The sequence below is a fragment of the Pseudophryne corroboree genome, chromosome 4 (genome assembly GCF_028390025.1).
Source record: "Pseudophryne corroboree isolate aPseCor3 chromosome 4, aPseCor3.hap2, whole genome shotgun sequence".
NCBI lineage: Eukaryota > Metazoa > Chordata > Amphibia > Anura > Myobatrachidae > Pseudophryne > Pseudophryne corroboree.
This window is the reverse complement of record NC_086447.1, coordinates 908,969,358-908,997,046: the sequence shown is the minus strand read 5'-3', so window position 1 is coordinate 908,997,046 and position 27,689 is coordinate 908,969,358. Positions and strand designations below refer to the sequence as shown.

The 27,689-nt window shown below is 49.3% G+C and overlaps 1 protein-coding gene across 1 annotated transcript in view; it reads left to right on the top strand.

Moving 5' to 3' along the window:
• ITPKB (inositol-trisphosphate 3-kinase B) overlaps window positions 1-27,689 on the top strand; it is a 163,016-nt gene that overhangs the window by 120,244 nt on the left and 15,083 nt on the right. Inside the window, exons 5-6 of the mRNA XM_063918946.1 lie at window positions 7,887-8,091; window positions 23,889-23,990. Of these exons, the coding sequence (XP_063775016.1) occupies window positions 7,887-8,091; window positions 23,889-23,990 (307 nt within the window). The remainder of the gene's footprint in view (window positions 1-7,886; window positions 8,092-23,888; window positions 23,991-27,689) is intronic.

Below are 27,689 nucleotides of genomic sequence, written 5' to 3'. Positions count from 1 at the left end.
CGCTGAGATGTCTGCTGGTAGCCAAAAAGAAAAATAGGAAATGGTATGCAATTTGGTATGAAATTTGGTCCATAGGAATAATTTATGCTTTCATCTGGGTTCTAAAAATAACAAATCCTTAGTAGGAAGCAATTCTCGATTATTTTATCATAGCTGCAAAAATGCATCGAGCACATGGTTCAAGATAGGTGGTAACACAGCAGTATAGAATTTGATGGCCACACTGACCATCTACCTGCCGCATTTTAACCTTGTAATGACCTTAATCCTTTTTAAGGCTATCCTTATGCAGTGGCGTCACTAGGGCGGTGCAGGGGGAACTTTCAGCGCCTCAGGTGTCACTGAACCCCCCTTTACCCCAAGTGACACCACACCCCTGCCCTTGTGTCTATCCCAAGCATGTTTAAATTGGTACTGTGCATTTGCAGTGTGAAAATAAAGCCATGCGTGACTGTATGTAAAGTACAACAGAACTAGCTGCACCAATAACGTATGAGCACACGTCTGTAGTTATATTGTCAACCTTTCTGCTGTCGACAGCTAAGATGTCGGCAGTATAATGCAGGCACCGTCATAATGTTATTTCAACTGTGTTAACTGTTGCGCCATCGTAACTTTAAACACGATGCTTTGCTATCCTGTTTAAATGATAATACAGACACAGTTAAAAGACCTTATATAATGTTACTACTGTGTCGGCATTATGCAGTCGACATACTAACTGTTGACAGCATAAATGTTGACAGCACATACGGGTTCAAGTTCAGAACATGAAGACCCCTGGGTTGCGCACCTTTTTACACAGCATAATAGAGCAGGCGCTGCTGAGCCGAATGTGCCGTCCGCTTCCGTCAGCTGGCTTTAGCCGGTGCCTTTTCCCACATGCCACTGCTGAGCCAAATGGAGCCAAATTCTGGACAGTCCCCACCGTCACTGGAGAGGAGACATGTTTGCAAAGTACCCGGACCGCAAATATGCTCCTATGGTAATGCTAACAGCCAGCAGCGACTGTGCGGGAGGTTGGAGCGGCAGCGACTGTGCGGGAGGTGGGAGCGACATGGAAATGTGCGGGAGGTTGGAGCGGCAGCGACTGTGCAGGAGGTGGGAGCGGCAGTGACTGTGCGGAAGGTGGGAGCGACAGTGACTGTGCGGGAGGTGGGAGCGGCAGTGACTGTGCGGAAGGTGGGAGCGACAGTGACTGTGCGGGAGGTGGGAGCGGCAGTGACTGTGCGGAAGGTGGGAGCGACAGTGACTGTGCGGGAGGTGGGAGCGGCAGTGACTGTGCGGAAGGTGGGAGCGACAGTGACTGTGCGGGAGGTGGGAGCGGCAGTGACTGTGCAGGAGGTTGGAGCGGCAGCGACTGTGCGGTAGGTGGGTGCGGCAGTGACTGTGCGGGAGGTGGGAGTGACAGTGACTGTGCGAGAGGTGGGAGTAGAGGTGGGAGCGGCAGTGCAGAAGGTGGGAGCGGCAGTGACTGTGCGGGAGATGGGAGTGGCAGCGACTGTGCGGGAGGTTGGAGCAGCAGCGTCTGTGCGGGAGGTGGGAGCGGCAGTGCAGGAGGTGGGAGCGGCAGTGACTGTGCGGGAGGTGGGAGCGGCAGTGACTGTGCAGGAGGTTGGAGCGGCAGCGACTGTGCGGTAGGTGGGAGCGGCAGTGACTGTGCGGGAGGTGGGAGTGACAGTGACTGTGCGAGAGGTGGGAGTAGAGGTGGGAGCGGCAGTGCAGAAGGTGGGAGCGGCAGTGACTGTGCGGGAGATGGGAGTGGCAGCGACTGTGCGGGAGGTTGGAGCAGCAGCGTCTGTGCGGGAGGTGGGAGCGGCAGTGCAGGAGGTGGGAGCGGCAGTGACTGTGCGGGAGGTGGGAGCGACAGTGACTGTGCGGGAGGTGGGAGTAGAGGTGGGAGCGACAGTGCAGAAGGTGGGAGCGGCAGTGACTGTGCGGGAGGTGGGAGTGGCAGGGACTGTGCGGGAGGTTGGAGCAGCAGCATCTGTGCGGGAGGTGGGAGCGGCAGTGCAGGAGGTGGGAGCGTCAGTGACTGTGCGGGAGGTCAGAGCGACAGTGACTGTGCGGGAGGTGGGAGTAGAGGTGGGAGCGGCAGTGCAGAAGGTGGGAGCGGCAGTGACTGTGTGGGAGGTGGGAGCGGCAGTGCAGGAGGTGGGAGCGGCAGTGACTGTGCGGGAGGTGGGAGTGGCAGGGACTGTGCGGGAGGTTGGAGCAGCAGCGTCTGTGCGGGAGGTGGGAGCGGCAGTGCAGGAGATGGGAGCGGCAGTGACTGTGCGGGAGGTCAGAGCGACAGTGACTGTGCGGGAGGTGGGAGTAGAGGTGGGAGCGGCAGTGCAGGAGGTGGAAGCGGCAGTGACTGTGCGGGAGGTCAGAGCGACAGTGACTGTGTGGGAGGTGGGAGTAGAGGTGGGAGCGGCAGTGCAGAAGGTGGGAGTGGCAGCGACTGTGCGGGAGGTTGGAGCAGCAGCGTCTGTGCGGGAGGTGGGAGCGGCAGTGCAGGAGGTGGGAGCGGCAGTGACTGTGCGGGAGGTGGGAGCGGCAGTGCAGGGGGTGGGAGCGGCAGTAACTGCGGGAGGTGGGAGTGGCAGTGCAGGAGGTGGGAGCGGCAGTAACTGTATGGGAGTTGAGCGTGGCAGCGACTGTGCTAGAGGTGGGAGCAGCAGCGTCTGTGCGGGAGGTGGGAGCAGCAGTGACTTTGCGGGAGGTGGGAGTGGAGGTGGGAGCGGCAGTGCAGAAGGTGGGAGCGGCAGTGACTGTGCGGGAGATGGGAGCGGCAGCGACTGTGCGGGAGGTGGGAGCGGTAGCGTCTGTGCGGGAGATGGGAGCGGCAGTGACTGTACGTGAGGGAGGGCCCATATAATGAGCCTGAACCAAGCATACGTCTTCCCAACATATACCTACACATACATCTAACATACATAACATTAGAAGTTGTACTATGCACATACATACATAATGACTGAAAACGGATGCAATGCCGTCCAGTGTACAAAGCTAAGGAGGTGGCACTGTGCACTTAGCCAGCATACACAAACTCCCAAGGACACAACTATAACGGTCTCTGTAAATAAGGGGCCGCTCAGTACTGTAGTTTCACTCCGTGTGGACAGATCTCTGTACGTTCTTGCTCTCGTTTAGTAAGGACTTAGGGGGACATTTACTAAGCAGTGATAAGAGCAGAGAAGTGAGTCAGTGGAGAAATTTCGCCATCAACCAATCAGCAGCTCTGTATCATTTTACAGTATGCAAATGATAGATGTTATGTCAGTGCTGATTGGTTGCCATGGGCAACTTCTCCACTGGCTCACTTCTCCGCTTTTATCACTGCTTAGTAAATGTCCCCCTTAATTTCTCCTCTGGTTTTTATTCAGGTATTTATTATTTTGCTCCAGACAGATTTATCGTTCCCTCACAGCAGTGTAGAGTATGTTCAGGTGTCGGCCCATGCTAGCTGGGATAGCGCAGTACAGCATGGGGAGGGTTAATGGAGCTGTCAGAGGCCTGTCAGGGCGTGGGTGTGCGCCGTATATATAGACGGGAGGAAGCTCTGTACATGTGTGATATCTGCATCCCTGCGCTGTCCAACCACAGTCTCTAATACACACTGAGCCCCCACCCGCACCCATGAATAGAATAAGTGAAAAGTGTGGAGAAGTGAGCCAGTGGAGAAGTTGCCCATGGCAACCAATCAGCTGCTGCATATAATTTTACAGAATGCATTTTAAAAATGTTACCTCAACACTGATTGGTTGCCATGGGCAACTTCTCTACTGGTTTACTTCTCCACACTTTTCACTGCTTCATGAATAGACCCCTTGGAGAGAGATGAAGAGGAGAGAGATAAAGTACCAACCAACAAGCTCCTAACTGTCATTTTACAAACACAGCCTGTAATATGGCAGTTAGGAGCTGATTAGTTGGTACTTTTTATCACTCTCCGAGGCTTAGTAAATCTCTCCCAGAGCTGTATCTCTCCCCACCCCTTGCTCCCCCAAAGGCATTCTAGAGAAGTACACAAATAATAATATTTCCTTCTATATTAGTCAAAGAAATCAAAGGAGACTGTAATATCCAAAACTGCTATATAAATAACATTATTATAATTATAATGCACCATTACGGAAGTGATGTTATCAGACCTCACCGATTATTGGCATGAGATCATAGCTTTGTGTTTGAACAGATATTACATACAAGAGTTTGCCCATATCTATATTTTAGCCTACGTCTCATTCCTCGCTAACCGGGGGATGCGGAGGCGTTGTGTAAAAGCAGAGTTGGACCGGGCCTTGTACATTATAGATGTATATTATAAATATATACATACGCCCGGTCAGACAGGTGTAATATAAATCTGACAGGACCTTGACCTATGCTGTGCAGTTATAACGTGACAGCCTTTCCTCTGGGCTGTTACTTATCTGCTCGGCCCCCCAGGCCCTCTTCCTGTTTGTTCTACGGAAACTCCTTCCTCGTTAGTGTAATTACACAGGCTATTGTTGTGTGCTAAATACATCTCCCTACATTTTCCATTGTCGACAATACCCTATCCAAAGGACACGGACAATAAGGCACACACCCCGTCCTTCCGTACAGACCGCCACGAGAAGCAGTCCTCAGCTAGCGAGACCTTAGCACACGTGGAAATGGTGGACTGAGGTAGTTTCTGTTCTGTTGGACAGAATGGCTGTGATTTCCAGCATTGTTTCCATGTCCTGCAGATATCCTAACCAGGTGCAAAGGTCAGAAGGTTGCGTTCGCTGACGCAGGACACCAAGTCGCCCCACTGCGCAGTCATTGAATCACATTTCATTCGCTGTAACGGTCTACAGACAATATCACCACAGTATGTTAAAGAGAAACATAAGAAGATTAATTTATCACTAAAGTCACAGGGGGAGATGTACTAAGCCTTGGAGAGAAATAAAGTACCTGACAATCAGCTCCTAACTGTCACATTACAGGTTGTGTTTGAAAAACCACAGGAGCTGATTTGTTAGTAGTTTATCTCTCTCCATGTTTATCACTCTCCAAGGCTTAGTACAGTACATCGGCCCCATAGAGAGATACAGGGACATTTGTAAACCCACTCATCCTCATGGACACTACTAACCACTTTGCTGCATTTCATCCTCAATTTATTTTTTGAGCAGTGATAAACAGAAACCCTGCATCACTATGATCAGTTATTCATGGGTGCACTTAATTTCATGAACAAATTGTGTATTCTACCATAAATATATATGACGCAGACATCAGGGAATAGATCTACTAAAGGGCCATTATGTAAAACCAACACTTTTTGGTGTTTTTTTAATGGTGGTTTACAAAAGGCCCAGTGATGTCACTAGTATGAGGCCCTAGTGATGTCACTAGTATGAGGCCCCAGTGATGTCACTAGTATGAGGCCCCAGTGATGTCACTAGTATGAGGCCCCAGTGATGTCACTAGTATGAGGCCCCAGTGATGTCACTAGTATGAGGCCCTAGTGATGTCACTAGTATGAGGCCCCAGTGATGTCACTAGTATGAGGCCCTAGTGATGTCACTAGTATGAGGCCCCAGTGATGTCACTAGTATGAGGCCCCAGTGATGTCACTAGTATTAGGCCCCAGCGATGTCACTAGTATGAGGTCCCAGAGATGTCACTAGTATGAGGCCCTAGTGATGTCACTAGTATGAGGCCCCAGAGATGTCACTAGTATGAGGCCCCAGCGATGTCACTAGTATGAGGCCCCAGTGATGTCACTAGTATGAGGCCCCAGTGATCTCACTAGTATGAGTCCCCAGCGATGTCACTAGTATGAGGCCCCAGCGATGTCACTAGTATGAGGCCCCAGCGATGTCACTAGTATGAGGCCCCAGTGATGTCACTAGTATGAGGCCCTAGTGATGTCACTAGTATGAGGCCCCAGTGATGTCACTAGTATGAGGCCCCAGCGATGTCACTAGTATGAGGCCCCAGCGATGTCACTAGTATGAGGCCCCAGTGATGTCACTAGTATGAGGCCCCAGTGATGTCACTAGTATGAGGCCCCAGCGATGTCACTAGTATGATGTCACTAGTATGAGGCCCCAGTGATGTCACTAGTATGAGGCCCCAGCGATGTCACTAGTATGAGGCCCCAGCGATGTCACTAGTATGAGGCCCCAGTGATGTCACTAGTATGAGGCCCCAGCGATGTCACTAGTATGAGGCCCCAGCGATGTCACTAGTATGAGGCCCCAGCGATGTCACTAGTATGAGGCCCCAGTGATGTCACTAGTCTGAGTCCCCAGCGATGTCACTAGTATGAGGCCCCAGGGATGTCACTAGTATGAGGCTCCAGTTCATCGTCTGCAGATCCACTCTGACAGTCCCTCCATTAGTTACCGGTATTCTACCATATTCAATATAAAATACTTTTACTTGCACACAAGGGCTTTAACCAAACTACACCAACGTACATCACTTCACTTATCTCAAAATATCTCCCAACCCGACCTCTTCGCTCTTCACAATATCTGCGTCTCTCATCCACACTCCTTACTCGCTCCCATGCACGATTGCAGGACTTTCTTCGGCCCGCACACCCACCCTGTGGAATGCCCTACCACACACACCATAAGACTCTCCTCTAGTCTCCAAACCTGCAGACTCTCCTCTAGTCTCCAAACCTGCAGGCATTCCCTTAAAACTCTCCTATTCAGGCTAACTTATCAAGTTCCAGAACCACCCACATAACCGTCATAAACTTTGTATCCAGTTATATCTTCACTGTACAGTCCACACATATCCTCCACATATTTTCTCGTTCATCACTTTCCCATCCTCCTGACCCCAGGTCAACATAGCTGTGTGACCATATCATGCAGCCCTCCAAGAACCTTTGCAATCTGGTGGACCATTATGCAATATATAGCACCTATCCTTGTGTATCAATGCCTATTTCCCTATAGATTGTAAGCTTGCGAGCAGGGCCCTCCTACCTCTATGACTGGTCTGTTATTAATATATTACCCAGTTTTTTTTATCATTGTTGTTTCCAATTGTAAAGCGCAGCGGAATATGCTAGCGCTACATAAGATACTGTTAATAAATAATAAATAAATAGTATGATGTCCCAGTGATGTCACTAGTATGAGACCCCAGTGATGTCATTACTATTAGTCTCCAGTGATGTGACTAGTTTGAGAATGTATCTGTTGCATTCTTTACCTCCTACCATTGGTTCTAGTCCAAATAGCTTAGCAGCAGCGGCTGCCATACAAAAAAGGGGGCATGACCTGAAACGTACAGGGCAATCCATGGCACCCGGGGACTGCTATGTACTCCCACAGTGCTCAGCCACCCCTAAGTCTTTACGACTCCTCTCACAGTACGTGCACTGATCACCATGAATATACTGTACCACAACTTTTCCCATCGGCAGGACGGGTGTAGTATGGTATGCCGGCGGCCGGGCTCCCAACCGCCGGCATACCGACAGCTGGGCAGCGCAAATGAGCCCCCCTCCAGGGGTTCGTGGACCCTCCAGAGGGAGAAAAGGAGTCGGTATGCCGGGTGTCGAGATTCCGACGCCGGTATATTGTGCCCCGGGAATCCAACAGCTGGCAACCTAAATACCACCCGTCAGGACAAATGGGACAGTCCCCTCAAATTGGGACTGTCCAGCCTAAATAGAGACTGTTTGTAGGTATGGACTATTCTCATGAACAAAATGATGGCTCCACTGTATGTAGGCTATGACGTTAAATCCACAGATGCAATTTTCCGGCCATGTTTAAGGCCAGGTCAGGCAAACCAATCAACCAATATATATATATATTTATTACAAGTACAGTTTCATTTCCCATCTGTGTATTACAGTTTAGTGTGACGTCTCTCTGTGTTGCTCCATAAAGGACCTACTTGGAAGAAGAGCTTACAAAAGCCAGGAAAAAGCCCAGTCTCAGGAAGGACATGTACGTCAAGATGATCGAGGTGGACCCAGAAGCCCCAACAGAAGAGGAGAACCGCCAGCGAGCAGTCACCAAACCGCGTTACATGACATGGCGGGAGACCATCAGCTCCACAGCCACGCTCGGCTTCAGAATCGAGGGCATAAAGGTACAGATTTATTATGGTGACATTCATGAATAAGATGCAGTCTACGGGTGCAGCCAAAATCTGGACAATGATGTGTCTTAGGCCCCTTCCCCCAGTACCTGAGTCGGGATATTTCCTGTAACCCTCGACTCCCTTCTGTGGTGTTTATCATTGCACGGTGACATTGTAGTGATGATACTGGACCTGATTCATGTTTGGAAGTAAAGCAAAAAAAGCAAGTTCCTTTGTGTCTGGGTCAAACCGTGCTGCCGTGCAAGGGGAGCAGGTATATATATATATATATATATATATATTGTTTCTGTGCAGGGTAAATAGTGGCTGCTTTTGCATGTAGCCCACAAATTTTAGACAGATTTATTCTTACACTCAGGGCCAGCAACAGGGGGGTCAAAGGGGACTCCTGTACCGGGCCCCAAGGATCAGAGGGGCCCCAAGGATATGACGCTTAGTGCCCGGCAGGCATGTGAGCTGTCTCGTCCAGATAGAGCACTGAGCTATAGGCAGTGTGGGCCCGGCCTCAGAGTGACTGGAGCCTCTCACGCACAGTGACTGTGCAGCGCAAGTGTGCGCCCGCTTTTGCGGGTCCAGCTCTGCTCCAGGTAGTTTTGGTAGATGGCAGCAGCATCACTAACCAGGACTCCCGTGCTCTGCACTCTGCACATGTTATATCTGCCCCACCTGCAGTGCACATGGGGGGTCATTCCGAGTTGTTCGCTCGTTAGCTGCTTTTAGCAGCATTGCACACGCTAGGCCGCCGCCCTCTGGGAGTGAATCTTACCTTAGCAGAATAGCAAACGAAAGATTAGCAGATCTGCTACTAAATAATTCCTTGCAGTTTCTGAGTAGCTCCAGACCTACTTCTACACTGCGATCAGCTCAGTCCGTTTAGTTCCTGGTTTGACGTCACAAACACGCCCTGCGTTCGGCCAGCCACTCCCCCGTTTCTCCAGACACTCCCGCGTTTTTCCCTGACACGCCTGCGTTTTTTAGCCAACGCCGTGAAAATGCTGAGTTGCCGCCCAGAAACGCCCCTTTCCTGTCAATCATTTACCGAACAGCAGTGCGACTGAAAAGCGCCGCACGAACACCAGCAAATCTACTAAGTTTTGAGTTAAATAACTTTGCGCATGCGCGCTGCTTATCATGCGCATGCGCAGTTAGCAACAAATCGCAGCATAGCGAAAATCGGCAACGAGCGAACAACTTGGAATGACCCCCCATGGTTTTTCCCAACTGCTAACAAATTTGCTGCTACGATCAGGTCTGAATTACCCCCATAGTACTAAATCTGGACAGAGGGGGTAATTCCAAGTTGATCGCAGCAGGAAATTTTTTAGCAGTTGGGCAAAACCATGTGCACTGCAGGGGGGGCAGATATAACATGTGCAGAGAGAGTTAGATTTGGGTGGGTTATTTTATTTCTGTGCAGGGTAAATACTGGCTGCTTTATTTTTACACTGCAAATTAGATTGCAGATTGAACTCACCACACCCAAATCTAACTCTCTCTGCACATGTTATATCTGCCCCCCCTGCAGTGCACATGGTTTTGCCCAACTGCTAAAAAAAATTCCTGCTGCGATCAACTTGGAATTACCCCCAGAGTTCTCTAAAATACCATGGTAGAGCCTTCAGCAGACTTAAGGCCCACATAGACGGGCCGCTCAGCACAGCGCGATCTGTGCTGAGCGTGCAGGGGGAGACGGGGGGGGGGGGCGCTCATTTCACCCAATCTAGCAGCAGCGATAGCGATGCGCGGGGCTGCGCATCGCTATCGCTGTGGGGGGTACACACGGAGCGATAATGCTCAAATTCTAAGCAATCTAGTCAGATAGCTTAGAATATCGCTCTATGAGTACCCCCCTTTCGATCGTATGGAGATCACCACATATGATTATATACACAACATGTTCACCCAACAGCAAATGACTCAATTAAAATACAATACATTGTTTTATTATTTATAAAACATTTGACAATACATATATTTGTGCAATGTAATACACAACATAATTCGACAATACAGAGAATTGGATGTACCGATCACACCTATTACCCTTATGGGCATGAGCTCACTAGTCGGATGACATTCAGCTGTTTCCGTGGATACTGGGGGTCATTCCGAGTTGATCGTAGCTGTGCTAAATTTAGCACAGCTACGATCATTCACAGTGACATGCGGGGGGACGCCCAGCACAGGGCTAGTCCGCCCCACATGTCAGTGCCGTCCCCCCCACAGAAGTGCAAAGGCATCGCACAGCGCCGATGCCTTTGCACTTCAAGGGTAGCTCCCAACCAGCGCAGCTTTAGCGTGCTGGCCGGGAGCTACTCGTCGCTCCCCGGCCCGCAGCGGCTGCGTGTGACATCACGTAGCCACTGTGGCCCGCCCCCCAACGGTCCGGCTACGCCTGCGTTGGCCGGACCTCTCCCGCCGCCGTCCAGCGCCCTCCCGCCCAGCGACCGCCTCTGCCTCAGAGACTATCGCTATGCAACGACGGCTGCCATGCGCCGGCGCACGCGCAGTTCCGACCCGACTGCTGCGCTGTGACAAACTACAGCAAGAGATCGGGTCGGAATGACCTCCAATGTGTGTTACACCCTATGCGTTTCGCCTCAACGGACTTCCTCAGGGGCACTAGGACAGGAATAAATGTATAGATGGGATCCAGTGGATGATTAATAAAATTGGATACCGGTATGTATCGTTAATGTAGGAAGATAAAGTCAATTAAGGTGAAGGCTGAAGAAGTGCATGACTCAAATCAAATTACCATTCTTTCAAGTGATCAGCCAGGCTTAGTAATCAGCCAAAATAGGTCACAACCGGAAAAGTGATGTGTCACTAAACGTGGTAATTAAGATGTGTTAGTTACACTCCTCCCAATTGGATATAAAACCAGCGATAAAATGATCTTCCAGCACAGGATGTGGATCTAGTATGTATATATATATATATATATATATATATATACATACATAATCTGAGGGGGCTCCAGATACATCACTGTACCGGGCCCCAAGATTTCTGTTGCCGGCCCTGCTTACACTGCAATTTAGATTTCAGTTTGAACCCACCCCACCCAAATTTAACTCTCTCTGCACATGTTACATCAGCCCCACCTGCAGTGCACATGGTTTTGCCCAGTTGCTTGCTTTTTTTTGTGCTTTACTTACAATCTTGAATCAGGCACACCGATCACTGTATAATGGGCTTAGGGCCTAATTCACAATACCGACGCCGAAATCCCGACTGGGGTACTATCCCGCCGCCAGAATACCATCGCGGTGGGTGATTCTTCCTCTGTGGGTGTTCATAGAGGGAGAATAGAACCTGTGGCAAGCGAAGCCAGCCATCGTGCCAGCAGCATGGCAAGAGTTCTGGCGGCCGAGATGCCGTTGTCAAAATAGTGACAGTCGGCATCACGTACGCCGGGATCTCATACCGTACACATGACATATGAACACTTTATCATATAGACTTGATTGCACAAAACACACATGCAGTCATCTGGCGATAATGAGTATAAATGAACAAAGGGGGTCATTCAGAGCTGATCGTAGATGTGCTAAATTTAGCACATCCACAATCAGTTTCTCTGACATGCAGGGGGACGCCCAGTACAGGGCTAGTCCACCCCGCATGTCAGGCCCTCCTCCGCCCCTCCCCCTGCACAGGTGCAAAAGCATCGCACGGCGGCGATGGTTTTGCACCTGCCAAGTAGTTCCCTGTGCTGGAAGGCGGCTACCTGCCACGTTCCGGGTCACAGCGGCTGCGCCCCAGCAACGGTCTGGACGCGACTGCGTTGTCGGGCCGCGCCCCCCAATGCCGTTCTTACGTCGTTGACACGCCCCCTCCCGCCCCGCGACCGCGGGCAGAGGCGATTGCACCAGTCAGATGCCATTGCACGGGGGCGCGCATTTACCTGTGTTTTTTCCTAGTGGAAACAGCCCCCCCCCCCCCCCGGAAAATTCCCAGATCAAGTGATCCGGGAATCCTACCCAGGTAACCCGGCTCAACCCGGTAAGCTGTGTAGTGTAAACGGAAGCCGTGTCGATGCAACACGGCTCCCGTTCACAGTGAATGGAAGGGCGGCGCTGGGAGATCATGTGATCTCCCAGCGCCGCCCCTACCGCGTCAGCAGCAGCGTCACCAACCCGACAATATGCCGGGTTGGTGAGCGCTGTGGGAAAGGGTTCTGTAGCACGGGTCGCAGCCGTGTCAGGCTCCCAGCTGCGACCCGTGCTACAGATGGAAAAGGGGTATAATATACGATGTGGAAAGAAAACCATATGAAACCATTAATGAACGAGATATCGTTCATATTGTTCAGTGTGTATGCACCAACAATGAAGGATGTGCGGCCCCGTGCTCGTTCATCCGTATCGGCCGTTCGGCTGTATCGGCCGTCGGGGCAGCTCGGCAGCAGGTCGCTAGGTGTGTAAGGCCCTTAAGCTCTCTTATGAAATGACTAGTTACCAGCCCGTCAAAATGACCGAACAACATAACAGTAATTCCAACGTGCGTGCCTAAACTGAGCAACACTTGAATTGCTATGTCGGGGGCCATCTACTGGTCACCAGCAGGCAAAACACTTGAATTTTCCCCATAGAGGTGAGGAGCCATGTTAGCCTTTTATTATATAGCACTGAGCCCAGGGTGAACGGCAACCGGGTATATACGGGAAGCTGTAATGCCGGCTTAGTGAGCCCTATCCTAACCCTTACGCTTGCCTTTGGTCCTCTGTTGCTTCTTATTGCGCTAGTGGGTCCTTCTGCCTGTTCCCGGCCGCTAAGTTCCGCACTACACCGGGACCCAGTGCTGTCCAGTGACTTTGGTTCCGGGAGTCAGGGGATCCGTAGCGCTAGTCTGATAGCTCCCAATGTATTCTGTATGTCTGTGTACTTTGCTGAGGGTGCTGGTATGGGCGTTGGGGGGTCCTTTTATTCTAAGGCTCCATTTGGTTGTGGAACTTAATTGTTTTGTATAAAGATGGCATACAGCCAGATGGCAAATTAATAAATAAACGACCATATTGTTTTCATAGCAGAAGGTAATAATGTGTCTGCAGCGTAACTTTATAGTTATTATTAACATGTAATAAGCTTTAATGAATGTAATGTAATAAAATAAAAAATAAAAAACAATGAGAGGTTTAGGGAATCACACCTGTGCTGCAGCACTTTAATCTCATTATGGGGTCCATGTACTAATCCTTGGCGAGAGATAAAGTACCAGCCAATCGGCTCCTAAACTGACATTTTTCAAACACAGGCTGTAACATGGCAGTTAGGATCTGATTGGCAGATACTTTGTCTCTCTCCACTTTGGGGGACATTTACTAAGCAGTGATGAGAGCGGAGAAGTGAGCCAGTGGAGAAGTTGCCCCATCAACCAATCAGCAGCTCTGTATCATTTTATAGTATGCAAATTATAGATGTTACTTCAGTGCTGATTGGCTGCCATGGGCAACTTCTCCACTGGCTCACTTCTCCACTCTTATCACTGCTTAGTAAATGTCCCCCATAATAATCTCTCACCACGGCTTACGTGTCTATTTACAGTACTAAGCCACGGATGGAGATAAAGTGGAGAGAGATAAAGTACCAGTCAGTCAGCTCCTATCTGCTAGGTCACAGGCTGGGTTTGAAAAATGAGTTAGGAGGTGTTTTTTTTGTTTTTTGTTTTATCTCCAGCCACGGCTTAGTACATGGGGCCTAATTCAGACCTGATCGTAGATGTGCTAAATTTAGCACATTCACGATCAGTCACACAGACATGCGGGGGAGACGCCCAGCACAGGGTTAGTCCACCCCGCATGTCAGGCCTGACCCCCCACCCCCCCCGCACAAGTACAAAAGCATCGCAAAAGCATTTGTACTTTAGGAGTAGCTCCCTACCGGCGCAGCTCCTTGCTGTGCTGGTCGCAGCGGCTGCGTGTGACGTCACTCAGCCGCCGAGGCCCGCACCCCCTACACGGTGGCCAAACGCCGCTGGCCCGCCCCCTCCCGCCCAGTGACCGCCTCTGCCTGTCAATCAGGCAGAGGCAATCACAGGGCTGTGCGAAAATGCCCAGCACCGATCAGGTCTGAATTAGGCCCATGGATCCTTATCTGTTCAATACCTCCATGCAATTCCGACATGCATTCCCCCTTAAGTAACCGCGCGCAGTGCGTCCTGGGTGCACGCTCAGAAGTAGGACATCGGACACTTGCGTCCTCCTCTGAATCACCACCTATATTTCTTAGTTTTTCCATTTGCATAATGTGCTATATTACTTTTTTGGGCTTATGTTCCCAAAATAACTAAAAAGAGGAACCACAGTGACCTTTAAAATGTGTATAAAAAAACTTTGTGTCTCCGCAGTGACGCACACTATCACAAAAAAACACACACAATCAGCAAAAGCAAAGGGCACGGAAACAAACAACAATGGGCCTGATTAAGAGGTGGATGGATATACGGCTGCGTGTTTTTTGGCGGTCGCCCGTCCGCTACTGTACTTTATGCAGATGCCGCTACGGAGCCCCTCTCCCCCGGTGTACAGCCGTGCGTGTGGCAGAGACTCTCACTGGGTCTGAACGCCTGCAGATGCTGTAATAGCGGCTGCTGCGTCTTTTGACGCCACCATCTGTTGCACAATCAAAACTTGTACCAACTCTATGGCGGGTGCAGATTTACCGTCTGAGTGCGGCCTCCCATGTGTGCGATGAGTGTCTGAGTACACAGACACTTCAGTGTCACCCCTGAGCCGCTCTCTGGTGGTCATTCCGAGTTGTTCGCTAGCTGCATTCGTTCGCTGTGCAGCGATGAGGCAAAAAACCGGCACTTCTACGCATGCGTATGCGGCGCAATGCGCATGCGCGGCGTACTATTACAACGAATGATGTCGTTTTACACAAGGTCTAGCAAAGCTTTTCTGTCGCACAGGCAGCAGCAGAGTGATTGACAGGAAGCGGGCATTTCTGGGTGTCAACTGACCATTTTCAGGGAGTGATCGGAAAAACGCAGGCGTGCCAGTAAAAACGCAGGGCGTGTTTGTGACGTCAAATCAGGAACTGAACAGTCTGAAGTGATCGCAAGCGCTGCGTGGGTCTGAAGCTACTCTGAAACTGCACAAAATTATTTTGTAGCCGCTCTGCGATCCTTTCGTTCGCACTTCTGCTAAGCTAAAATACACTCCCAGTGGGCGGCGGCATAGCGTTTGCACGGCTGCTAAAAACCGCTAGCGAGCGAACAACTCGGAATGACCACCTCTGTGCGTCTGTCTAGCCGCCGCCCGGGTACTTTTCCAAGACCGTTCTGATCCAGTGTGTGTAAATTGCAGCAGCGCCTTTGTGTTCCCGCTGTAACACAGGCACCGTAGTTGTTAGAGAATTTCGTGGACGCGCAGTAACAAAAATACACTCAATGACATAATCATCATCATCATTGCGTGGGACCTTCTGTGGTTTCTAGAAGGCACTTTATAGGGGACGTGCCTGACGCTCTGTATTGTTCTGAGTCTCCTGTGGAATGTACGGTGAGTGCTATTGGTTTGTTTGTTTTTCCTGTGGCTATTATTATATCACAAAAGCCGTCTGGGATATTATGTAATTGCGCTGCGCTACATCCACCGGACTGTCCCATACGTGTCTCAGGAAGGATGTATGCAGCAATAGATCTCAAGGGACGGGCTTTGTCTTTTTATCATGATGCTCTTCCCTTAGCAAAGTGTGTGAGGAGGAAATATCTTAGTAACGTATTGTGAGAGCAGAGGATCCCTGATCTGGAGCAGAACAAGACAGGGGGGTGACGGGGACGTGGAGGATGGAGCCTCATTCTGCACCATGGGAACGTAGAGATCCAAATGGGAATATGTAGGGTGCAGTTTATATACCACAGCGCTGGTGCGAGGTTGCATGCAAGTCGGCTGCAATTTTTTCCGGATTGCATTTAAGGATCTAAGGGGGATGTACTAAGCAGTGATTAAAGTGGAGAAGTGAGCCAGTGGAGAAGTTGCCCATGGCAACCAATTAGCTGCTCTGTATGTGTTTATAGTATGCAAATTGTAAATGTTACGTCAATGCTGATCGGTTGCCGTGGGCAACTTCTCCACTGGCTCACTTCCCCACTTTTATCACTGGTTCGTACATGTCCCCCAGAGGAGTCTGTTTACTAAGCCTTGGATGGAGCTAAAGTGGATGGATATAAAGGCCAGCCAGCCAGCTCCTAACTGCCATGTCACAGGCTGTGTTTGAAATATGATAGTCAGGAGCTGATTGGCTGGTACTTTATCTCCGTCCACTTTAGCTCTCTCCAAGGCTTAGTAAATAGACTCCTAAGTGGGAATCCAATTAGATGCGCTAACCCGTTTTCGCCCGAGTAATGGTCTTTCATCGCGACTCGAACCTATCCAATTATTCATGAAACTTTACCGCGATAATTCTCCGTAGGTTTTAACGGGGATTTATTTTCACCAACTCCTGAGCAGGTCTAAAGTTATGGAAAATCCCTATTTTAAGGTAAAAATGTCGGAACTTGGGGGGTCATTCTGAGTTGTTCGCTCGTTATTTTCCCCCCGCTACGGAGCGATTAGTCGAAACTGCGCATGCGCAATGTACGCAGCGCGCCTGCGCCAAGTAAATTAGCACGAAAGTTTGGTATTTTACTCACGGCGTAACGAAGATTTTTCATCGTTTTGGTGATCGGAGTGTGACTGACAGGAAGTGGGTGTTTCTGGGCGGAAACTGGCTGTTTTCTGGGAGTGTGCAGAAAAACGCAGGCGTTTCAGGGAAAAACGCGGGAGTGGCTGGAGAAACGGGGGAGTGGCTGGGTGAACACTGGGTGTGTTTGTGATGTCAAACCAGGAACCAAAAGGACTGAGCTGGTCGCAATGGCAGAGTAAGTCTGGAGCTGCTCAGAAACTGCGGGGTAATCGTTGCGAGAAAATTAGCGAATCTTTCGTTTGCAATTCTGCTATGCTAAGATACACTCTCAGAGGGCGGCGGCCTAGCGTGTGCAATGCTGCTAAAAGCAGCTAGCGAGCGAACAACTCGGAATCACCCCCTTGGTTCAGAAGGACTGGGACACCCCCCTTAATGACTATTAGGCACTTAGAAGTTTTTAATAATTTTTATTTGGCCAATAATAACATCATTCTTTGGGTGAAAAAATGCAAAATGCAGGAAATTTGGGTACAAGGTTTGGGACAGGTATATGGGGATGCTTTATGAGTGGGACAGGTGTTTTTAGGCTTGCAGGTGGGAGTTACAGGTGTAACATGCGCAGAGAGAGTTAGATTTGGGTGGGTTATATTGTTTCTGTGCAGGGTAAATACTGACTCCTTTAGTTTTACACTGCAATTTAGATTTCAGTTTGAACACACCCCACCCAAATATAACTCTCTCAGCACATGTTACATCCCCCCCCCCCCCCCCCCCCCCTCCCTGCAGCGCACATGGTTTTGCCCATTTGAGGAAGATTTTGCTTTTGCAATCAACCTTGAATTAGGTCCTATCTCGGCTAATTGAATTCCCCCTTTATGCGGATATGGGACCTCAGTCATAGCTGAATGGAATTGCGCAGCTGCAGGGAATCGGCTGTTCAATAGCGTACAACTAATATACTGATGCTGCAGGAGGAGTCTGTAGGAAAAGGCGCCTTCTTCCAGGGGGCACAGCATTGGATTACCATCTCCGCTGCTGCCCCCAGGTATCTGAGTAAGGCCCCACCCCCAACACGGCGCTGTACGGAGAGCGTTGGACAAATGTTACTACAGGTTCACATTAAAATGAATGTATTTCTGAACTACCAGTTAACAAGTGAAGAATGGGCTATAAATAACGTCTCCTGCATTTTCATAGATATAACAGAGAGGGTTTTGGCACATAGGGAATATATTCAATTTACTGATATGCCTGCAAACAGCCCATACATGGAGCGTAGTGTACATGCTGCCAGCAGCGAAACACATGGAGATTTAATAAAGAAATACCTGCGTTTAATGCTGCATGCCAAGCAAGAAATGTAATCCGCATCATTACAGGCATTGCCCCAGAGTTCAAGTTCCAAGTCTCTAATGTTTATATTTTTGCACTTCGTGCGCCCTTGCAGGGACGTGACTCACGGTTGGCCAGGGGGCGTCTGTCATGGGTGAGTCCCATCCTGCTTTGCCACCCACAAACTTTTACCCCGGGGCGTTCCAAAGCCGTCCAACAGTAGGAAATGCTCTCTGAGATCACGCCAACCTTGCCTTTTAGTCTGAGCTTCTGGCCAAGGACTATATAGCATGTATGAGGTCATGAAACCATGATGTCATGACATAGCGACGCATAGGAGAAAGTCCTTTGCCAGGAACGCCCGAACCACTAGATAGTTGTAATATTGTAATATCTTGGTTTGAATACAATTTAGTTTAATTAAATCCTGACACATGAATTATTTATAGAAAATATATTATATGCAATTCATTGTTAGGTGTCTTTAGCTGGGGTTAGAGTACTTTCTCCATTTGTTCTTCAAACCTGGGTATACATAGATGTGCAGGAGATAAGAGTAGGTGGACTTACAACAAGCTGAATCCAATCAGAGCATTAGAATGTTCACAGCAGCACAGAGTGTTTCCAGGTATAGAACATTTGTAGCGGGAGGGGCTATAACAACATGTAGCCAATCAGAACATTACCACCTGCACAGAGTGGTTGTAGGAGGCTCCGGTTAGACCGAAGCGGGAAGAGTCTGGTGCCCTGTGTCCCTTTATAACAGGGGTGGGGAACATTTTTTCTGCCAAGGGCCATTTGGATTTCTTTTAACATCATTCGCCGGCCATTTCTTGAAGCAGCGCTCCAATGCACTCACTCTCCTGGGAAAGTAGGCGTGGCCTTACACATACTTCCCCCAGTAATGCCTACAGTAGTGCCAGTTACACATAATGTCCCCAAGTAGTGTCAGATACACATAAATGCCCACAGTAGTGCCAGTTACACATAATGTCCTCAGTAGTGTCAGATACACATAACGCCCACAGTAGTGTCAGTTACACATAATGTCCCCGGTAGTGTCAGATACACATAATGCCCCAAGTAGTGTCAGATACACATATAGCCCCCAGTAGTGCCAGTTACACATAATGTCCTCAGTAGTGTCAGATACACATAACGCCCACAGTAGTGTCAGTTACACATAATGTCCCCGGTAGTGTCAGATACACATAATGCCCCCGGTAGTGTCAGATACACAATGCCCCAAGTAGTGTTAGATACACATATAGCCCCCAGTAGTGCCAGTTACACATAATGTCCCCAGTAGTGTCAGATACACATAATGCCCCAGTATAGTGCCAGCAAGTCACTCACCACCACTGCAGGTCAGGTCCCATCCAGACTTCTGCACACCACCGGTCCAGGTCCTGGGTCCGCTCCGCACCGTAGCACAGCTCTTCCTCTCCAGTGTTGCCTCACATCACTGCCTGGAGCCGCCTGCCGTGCACTGCATCATGGAACATGTAGTTTTCTCACACTGTACACTGTATTCAGTACACAATGTGAGAAAACTATATCTCCCATGATTTGTACACTTTGTGGCTGCCTTGGTAGGGCCCCGGGCCGGACCAAATGGTTTTGTGGGCCGTATAAGGCCCACGGGCCAGAGGTTCCCCACCCCTGCTTTTTAAGATACAAAGTACATACTGTATCCGCACTGGTGTTCCATCAGTATTGCTAGTCATGTCCTCTCCATCACATAACATGGGAAGTGTGACTCAGATAAGTGCAGACATGGTCCATGTTTTTGCCAGTATTCGTCTCAGTTGATGGTCAGAGGGGGTCATTCCGAGTTGATCGCTCGCTAGCTAGTTTTAGCAGCCGTGCAAACGCTATGCCGCCGCCCGCAGGGGAGTGTATTTTAGCTTAGCAGAAGTGCGAACGCATGTGCAGCCGAGCTCTGCAAAAACAGTTTGTGCAGTTTCAGAGTAGCTCTGAACCTACTCAGCGCTTGCGATCACTTCAGCCTATTCGTGTCCGGATATGCGGCGCCGGCGCAGTTCCGACCCGATCGCTGCGCCGGAGCGATCGGGTCGGAATGACCCCCTATATAAAAAGCTACTGATTCATAGAAATGGAATGGACAGTAACGTTAGTTCCTATTAATAATTATCGGCAGGAACAACATTTAAAACTATGTGTTTTTTTTTTTTTTTGCTTGGACAGGAAGTAACCGCCAACCACAAAACCACCGGTGACCTTTAAAATCGGCTTTGCCAACGATAAGAAGTACTGAAAGATTATAGTGATAGATTTTAGTTTTTTTTTTACATATCAGCAGAACTGTATGTTTCTTGTTGAGAAACATCTGCAATCATGTGACACGTCCCAGGTAACATTTCAGATGTTTATTCCGCTTTATTCTCTACAGTGCACTTGTTTGTTTGTGGCGTAATGATAGTTGTTTTGTCTTGAGCTATTTTTGCATTTTACTATTGCATCATTTTATTTTTTGATATTTGGGGCAGATTCATGTTTGTACGCAATGCCGATTTTGTTTTTTGCATCGCCGCGATTATCAGCAGACTGCGCATGTGCTGCGATCACACTGCGCACATGCCAGGTTACCTTTGCGATCGTTGTGAGGCTTTACTTGCAGAGGAATTGACAGGAAGGGACCGTTTGGGGGAGTTAACGTAGGAGTGGCGGCAAAAATGCAGACGTGTCATGACTATTTTGTGGCCTGTATATGCCTTCAACTGCAATTAACTACGTAAAGAAACATGGCGTCGGCGTCGCTACTGCCGCGGCCAGTCTGCTTAGCCATAGGTCTACTCTTACAGTCGATGTTCCTTGTTCTTGCAAGTAGGCTGCAATGTGTACGCAGTTGCGAATGAGTTTGCGATGGCTCCAGGATGGCAGCTTCACTTGCTAGCATTAGCAATTCCGTTGCCTAGCAAATCGCAACTGCAATTGCACGTGCGCACAAACATGAGTGAGGCCCTTTTTACGGAACGGCGGTGTGGAATTATGCAAAAACGGCAGGAGTCATCTTGAGTTAAAAGACGCCCACCACAGCTCCTGTGATCCGCTGGTGGAGCAGGAAACTAATTTTTGCTTTTTATTTTTTAGAAGATGTGGCCACTCCTTACCGGATTGGCCACGCCCTCTAGGTGCCGGGTCCGGTGGCCGCTCTCACCAGCCCTGTGCACTTGGAAGTTGCATTGCCACCTGCACCCCTCTGCACTGACTCTTCCCATGGTTCTGAATCTGTGGGTCTTCTCATAGCCTTGATGATAGCCTGAACCCAGGGTTAATTGATGCCGTGGAGGGGTCTGTATGTGCACGTAATATCATTATTTCTGTTGCATGAGTTTCCTAACTTCTATAAATCCTCGTATCTCACGAATACAACAAGTATAATTATGGAGGCATGAAGGGTCCAGATAGGGATGGCCATCGAGTGGTTCACCGTTGGTAGACTGCATCAATGATGCCAGAGACGTCACAAGGGGGAGCACCCATCTGTCATCCTTCCAAGGGGTGACGCCAAAATGTTGTCTCCTCTGCAGTGACAGAGAGCCGGGAACTGCACTGTGGCATTATCATGCAGCGCCCGACTCCTGTCACTGAGCCGGCAATGCAGCCAGAGTCTCCGGGAATACTGGGCATGCCCCCGAAGTGTTGTTACAAGGGGGTCTACCTGCAAGGATACAATCCCTCCCCACGAGGCTGCATATTGAAGTAAGCACGACCTTCCGATAAGGCCATACCCCTTCCTGCAAGGTCACGCCCCCTTTTCGCAGGCACTATTTGCTGCACCAGATCCATTGGTACTTTACATTGATGGCAGTAAACCATTGATGGAAACCTATCAATGGCCATTATGACTATGGGACGTGTGGATGAAGCTGGCCAATCAGGGAAGGCAGCAGGTTAAGGCGGCACATACTATACCAGGGGTAGGACTGTGTGCTCGAAAGAAAACATTTCCGACTCTCTGTCATCAATGGTGGGGAAACATTGCATCTCTGCCACCAGTGGCAAAACCATTGACTATAGGTTGCTAATCATCGATGGTCATTAGCCATCCATAGGCGCTTGCGTAAGACCCCATGGGACCTAGATAATAGGCTGGATTGGCCTCCTTCCCTCATTTGCCAATTAACATATCAAAATGGTTATAGTATTAGGATGTAAATACACAAGCAGAATGGTTTCAGTTTCTATGTCTAGTTGGTAGCAGAATGTCACATGCGTTTAAAAAGGAAGTGAGATGATGGCTTGCGATTGGTCATGAGCCTAATTAATGTACTCCTTTCATATATCTCCTGTCCAATCACTGTGAATTACTGAACTGTCAATAACACCCTAGGCAAATCAGGTCGTTTCTGCTCCAGCGGCCCCAACGCTTTTGATGTTTCATCATATTAGTCTATAGTAATTAAAAAATAATAATATCTAGTTTACTACTCCCAAACTCTACCACTGGACTACCGGGAACCATCTTAAAACATTCAGTAGTGACCATCCAAGGGTGCACTACCCCCATCTCATCTTTCTCCTGATTTCATTTTATAACTAACTACCTTGATCAAAGCCTGCAAACAAAATGGCTGCCGTGTTGAACATTACACTTTACCTTGTCACATTGATGGCCACCATTTTGTGGTCTTAGATGATTAATTCACCAGGAAATCGATTGGCTGATTATTGGCCTCCCTCACAATATAACCTCCCAGCACTGTGTGCCAGTGACACAAAGGGGCACTATAACATCAAAGTTCACCTCAAAACCAAATGAGTAAAGTATGTCCCCCCATGGAATCTACTTTGTCCCCAGTGAAGCCTAACGACCAGAAACACAACAGGTTTAGCTGACTGCCAGCCGCCTGTTTCCCAATTGGCAGATTATTCCTGGTTTACATGTACCTGCCAAGAACAATAATTTACATTTTGTCAGTTTTCTGTGGTAACTAATGTAGTCCGTGGCGTAATGTTCTGGCTGGAGGTGAGGCTGTTTGTGGCTTTTGTGGGGAATTTGTTTAATTGAGGGAGGAGCGTGGGTGTGAATGTGGGTGTAAAAATGAAGCACAGTGTTGGAATTTTACATGGTCAGAAAATTGGGGTGGGCGTTTTGCAACTCATAGATTGCCTAAGTGTTACTTATTTACATATTTACTTTGCAAAGTGATTTAGAATTTACAGATTATACAAATATAGGAATCGCAAACACATAGTGGTAGCGTCTCAATTGTTTTGGCAGTACTTATCAAGTGCATGAAAGGCAGGGGTCACAGAAAACAGAAATGGGGGTGCTTTTTTCCCTTCTGGTATCCCCTGCACACTAAATGGTCCTTGCAACATTACTTGAAAACTATATGGTAATAGAAATACAGAGATATTTGTTGCATATATTTGCAAATATAGGAATGCAAGAAAAATGTATTTAACTCCACCAAAGTATTTGTACAAACCTTCCTACTCCGCTACCACCTATAAGCGCCTGGATTCCTGCATCTCCCGCAGCGCCGGCCAATAATGACCGCGCCGGCCAATTTCTATGCAGCCTTCAGACTGTACAAATACAATTTTTAGGTACAGGTATGTACACAGGTGTTTTTAACCTGTCTAAGTTCTGTGTTTATTGGACATATGCTCCTTTGGGGATCAGTGATCCCTATGGAGAGTTACACCTGGCGGGAGCAGAGGTTTACGACATAAAACATTTGATGATGGAACACGAGTAGATAAATAAGCAAGTGGTACGTGTTTCCATGGGATTATAGACTCTTTTTTTTAAATATATATTTATTTTGCTTTTATTCTTTCTTGTAGAAAGAAGATGGAACAGTGAATAAAGACTTTAAAAAGACCAAATCCCGGGAACAGGTGATGGAGGCCTTCAGAGATTTTACAAAAGGAAATACTAATATCCTGGTAAGTGTGAGCGGGGGATACAGGAAACTCTGGTGAACAGAGGGGGTCATTCCGAGTTGATCGCTCGCTAGCTACTTTTTGCAGCCGTGCAAACGCATAGTCGCCGCCCACTGGGGAGTGTATATTTGCTGTGCAAGTGTGCGATCGCATGTGCAGCCGAGCGGTACAAAAATATTTTGTGCAGTTTCTGAGTAGCTCAGAACTTACTCAGCCGCTGCGATCACTTCAGCCTGTCCGGTACCGGAATTGACGTCAGACAGCCGCCCTGCAAACCCTTTGACACGCCTGCGTTTTTCCCACCACTCCCAGAAAACGGTCAGTTGACACCCACAAACGCCCTCTTTCTTTCAATCTCCTTGCGATCGGCTGTGCGAATGGATTCTTCGTTAAATCCATCGCCCAGCAACGATCTGCTTTGTACCCGTACGACGCGGCTACGCATTGCGGTGCATACGCATGCGCAGTAGTGACCTGATTGCTGCACTGTGAAAAACTGCAGCGTGCGATCAGGTCGGAATGACCCCCAATGTGCAATCTGGTTTACACCTGTCACCTGTACACAGCTGCACCGTAAACGGATATGTGAACAGACAACATGCAAGTAATTAAGTCACATTCACGGCATGTTACAGCTGTATGTGTTTGTTCTCTGTCCAGAACCAGGTTAGCCATCATCTGGGCAGCTATGAATATTCATGAGTATTAATGAGAGAGGGAACCGCCCATGTACTGGCAGGAGCACGCTCAGTGTGCACCTGAGACTCTTTAACTGCTGGAAGTCGGCTAGCTTTCAGCAGAAGGTCCTGATTGACTGGCGGACTTGCTTTGCAGAGGTTCTCATTGTGGTTTCACACCAGGGATAAGGCTAGTAATTTCTCAGCAGCTCAAATGAATGTGGCCTCAGCGACTTGACTTGCTCCACTGTGTATATCCAGAGCTACAGATGCTGCCATTATGTCAGATTAACAGTGAATGGCCTGCAAAGGTTACGTAGTGCAAAATGGGTGAGGGGCAGTGTAACAGAGGAGTCCCCAAAAAAATGGCTGCATGGAGCAGACCTGGGGCAGGGGCATAGCCAGAACTTTGTGGTCCCCGTAGCAACATTTTGAAAGGGTCCTCTGCCCCAATGCTTCTAGAGAGACACCCCTACAGCTGTTATGTGTTATGCCCCATAGTAGTGCTCTAGTTTATTTTCTGAACCATAGTAGTGCCTTAGTTAATGTTACGCCCCATAGTAGTGCGCCTCTGGTAGCTACACCCTTGGCCTGGGAGCTAGGGCTGGGGAGTGGACCGGTACTACCACTTTTTACCATGATAGAGCAGCCTTAAATAATACACAAGGGGAGGGCACAATGTTGCCAGTATGACTTGTACTCAGTCTGGACTATGGGGGTAATTCAGACTGCACCGCTGCAGCGGCAGCGATCGCAATCTGAATTACTTTGTGGAGTGCGTAGCGGCTACACTGCGCGTGCGCACCCCGGGAGCCCAGTGCGATCGCATCTGAGTGATGGACAGGCAGAGGCGGTCGCGGGGTGGGAGGGGACGTTAGAACGCCGTTGGTGGGGTGTGGTCCGGTCAACGGAGGCGTGTCCGGACCTTTGGGGGAGTGGTATATCACATGCTGCCGCTGCGACTCCGGACGCGGCGAGTAGCGGCCTGCCAGCGCGCAATAGCTGCGCTGACAGGAAGCTACTCAGCAGGTACAAAAGCATCGCTGCCGTGTGACGCTTTTGTACCTGTACGGGGGTTTAGCACATCTACGATCAGATCTGAATTAGGCTCTATAAGTGATGTCACAGCGGGCAGCATCACATATCCCGCCGCTGATCGCGTGCGTAGTGTTTATTAATGCCGCATGCATTTAGATTTAAGATAAGAGCTGCCCTTTGCTGTGTGGGGACACTATGAATGTACAAGCCGTAGGGGACACTGAGGGTAATTCAGACCTGATCGCTAGGGTGCGTTTTTTGCATCCCTGCAATCAGGTAGTCGCCACCTACAGGGGGAGGGGGAGTTTGCTGTGCAGGGTGCGATCTCATGTGCAGGAGAGCCCAGGACTTACTGAGCCGCTGCGATGATCGTGGCCGGAGCTGACGTCACGAATCCTCCCACAAAACGCCGGGTCCCTCCTGCGTTTTTCCGGACACTCCTTGAAAACGGGTCAGTTGCCACCCACAAACGCCTTCTTCCTGTCAATCTTCTTGCGCTCGCCGGTGCGATCGGATTTTTCGCACCTTCTCAGCGCAGTGGACGGTCGCGACTGCGCATTGCGGTGCATACGCATGCGCAGCTCAGACCTGAATTAGCCCCACTGCGAGGTACCCTATTGGATCCCTCTCAGGGATTGTTGCGGTGAGAAGCTCATAGACTTCTATTAGACAACGCCATCTATAGATGCTGCTCCTTATCATCTCAAAGCTCCAGCAAGCTTTCCGGGGCTTGGTGCATTGGCCACATATTTGTCATTGGTGCATCCCGCCCTGCATGTGCTGTTTGGGACGCAATAGGAGAAAGAGCACAGAAAATACTGCTGGCACGCGGATGACTGGTATCCGGACTCCAGGTCGACAGCACAAAGGTCGACACACCTTAGGTCGATGCCAATTGGTCGACACACCTTAGGTCGACATGGCCAAAAGGTCAACATGGACAAAAGGTCGACATGGGAAAAGGTCGACATGAGTTTTTCACGATTTTTTTCTTTTTTTGAACCTTTTCATACTTAACGATCCACGTGGACTACGATTGGAACGGTAAAGTGTGCCGAGCGAAGCGGTAGCGGAGCGAAGGCACCATGCCCGAAGCATGGCGAGCGAAGCGAGCCATGCAAGGGGACGCGGTGCACTAATTGGGGTTCCCGGTCACTCTACAAAGAAAACGACACCAAAAAAACATAAAAAACTCATGTCGACCTTTTTCCACGTCGACCGTGTTCCTGTCGACCTTGTTCCTGTCGACCTTTTGTCCATGTCGACCTTTTGTTCATGCCGACCTAAGGTGTGTCGACCAATTGACGGCGACATAAGGTGTGTCGACCTTTGTGCTGTCGACCCTCAGTCCCAGACCCCGGATTACTATAGCTTGCTCCACCACGCGTCTGCTGTTCATACGTATATCACAGAACAAACTAGAACATCAGAGAATCATGATGACGGTTGAATGCAGTCTACAGTACCAGGTCCTGCAATCAGACTGTTAGCGATTGACAGTCTGCTGCCGTTTGTGGGTGGGGAGGGGGTGTGTTGCCGCAATTTAGGGGGAGGGAAGAGGCCAGGGATATCCTGGCCTCTGCGACAGGTGGCTTGCGCATCTCCATGGGTGACGCAAGCCGCTGGATGGTGAGTGAGTATTCCGATGCTGCGTCCTAGGACATGGGTCGGATCAGTACTGCAGCGGCGGGCGCCTGCTTGTAATATACGTCTCCTGCTGCATCATCGTACAGCGCTGTCACTACTGCTTCCAAGGAAGTCATAGTATCTCCAACCACATCTAAATCAGGCCCGCGGTGCGCTTACACGATGAGTGGAGGGGGGGGGGGGGGGGAGTCACCTTTATAGATCTCCTTTCCTCAGAATATACTAGTTCCGTCTGTACTCAGAACATCGCTTCAAAAAGTCTTATCTTCTAATCAGTGTGTGGGAGCTGCTGTGTATATTTCACGTTCCATTTATATCGGAACAGCGTCTGTAGGTGACA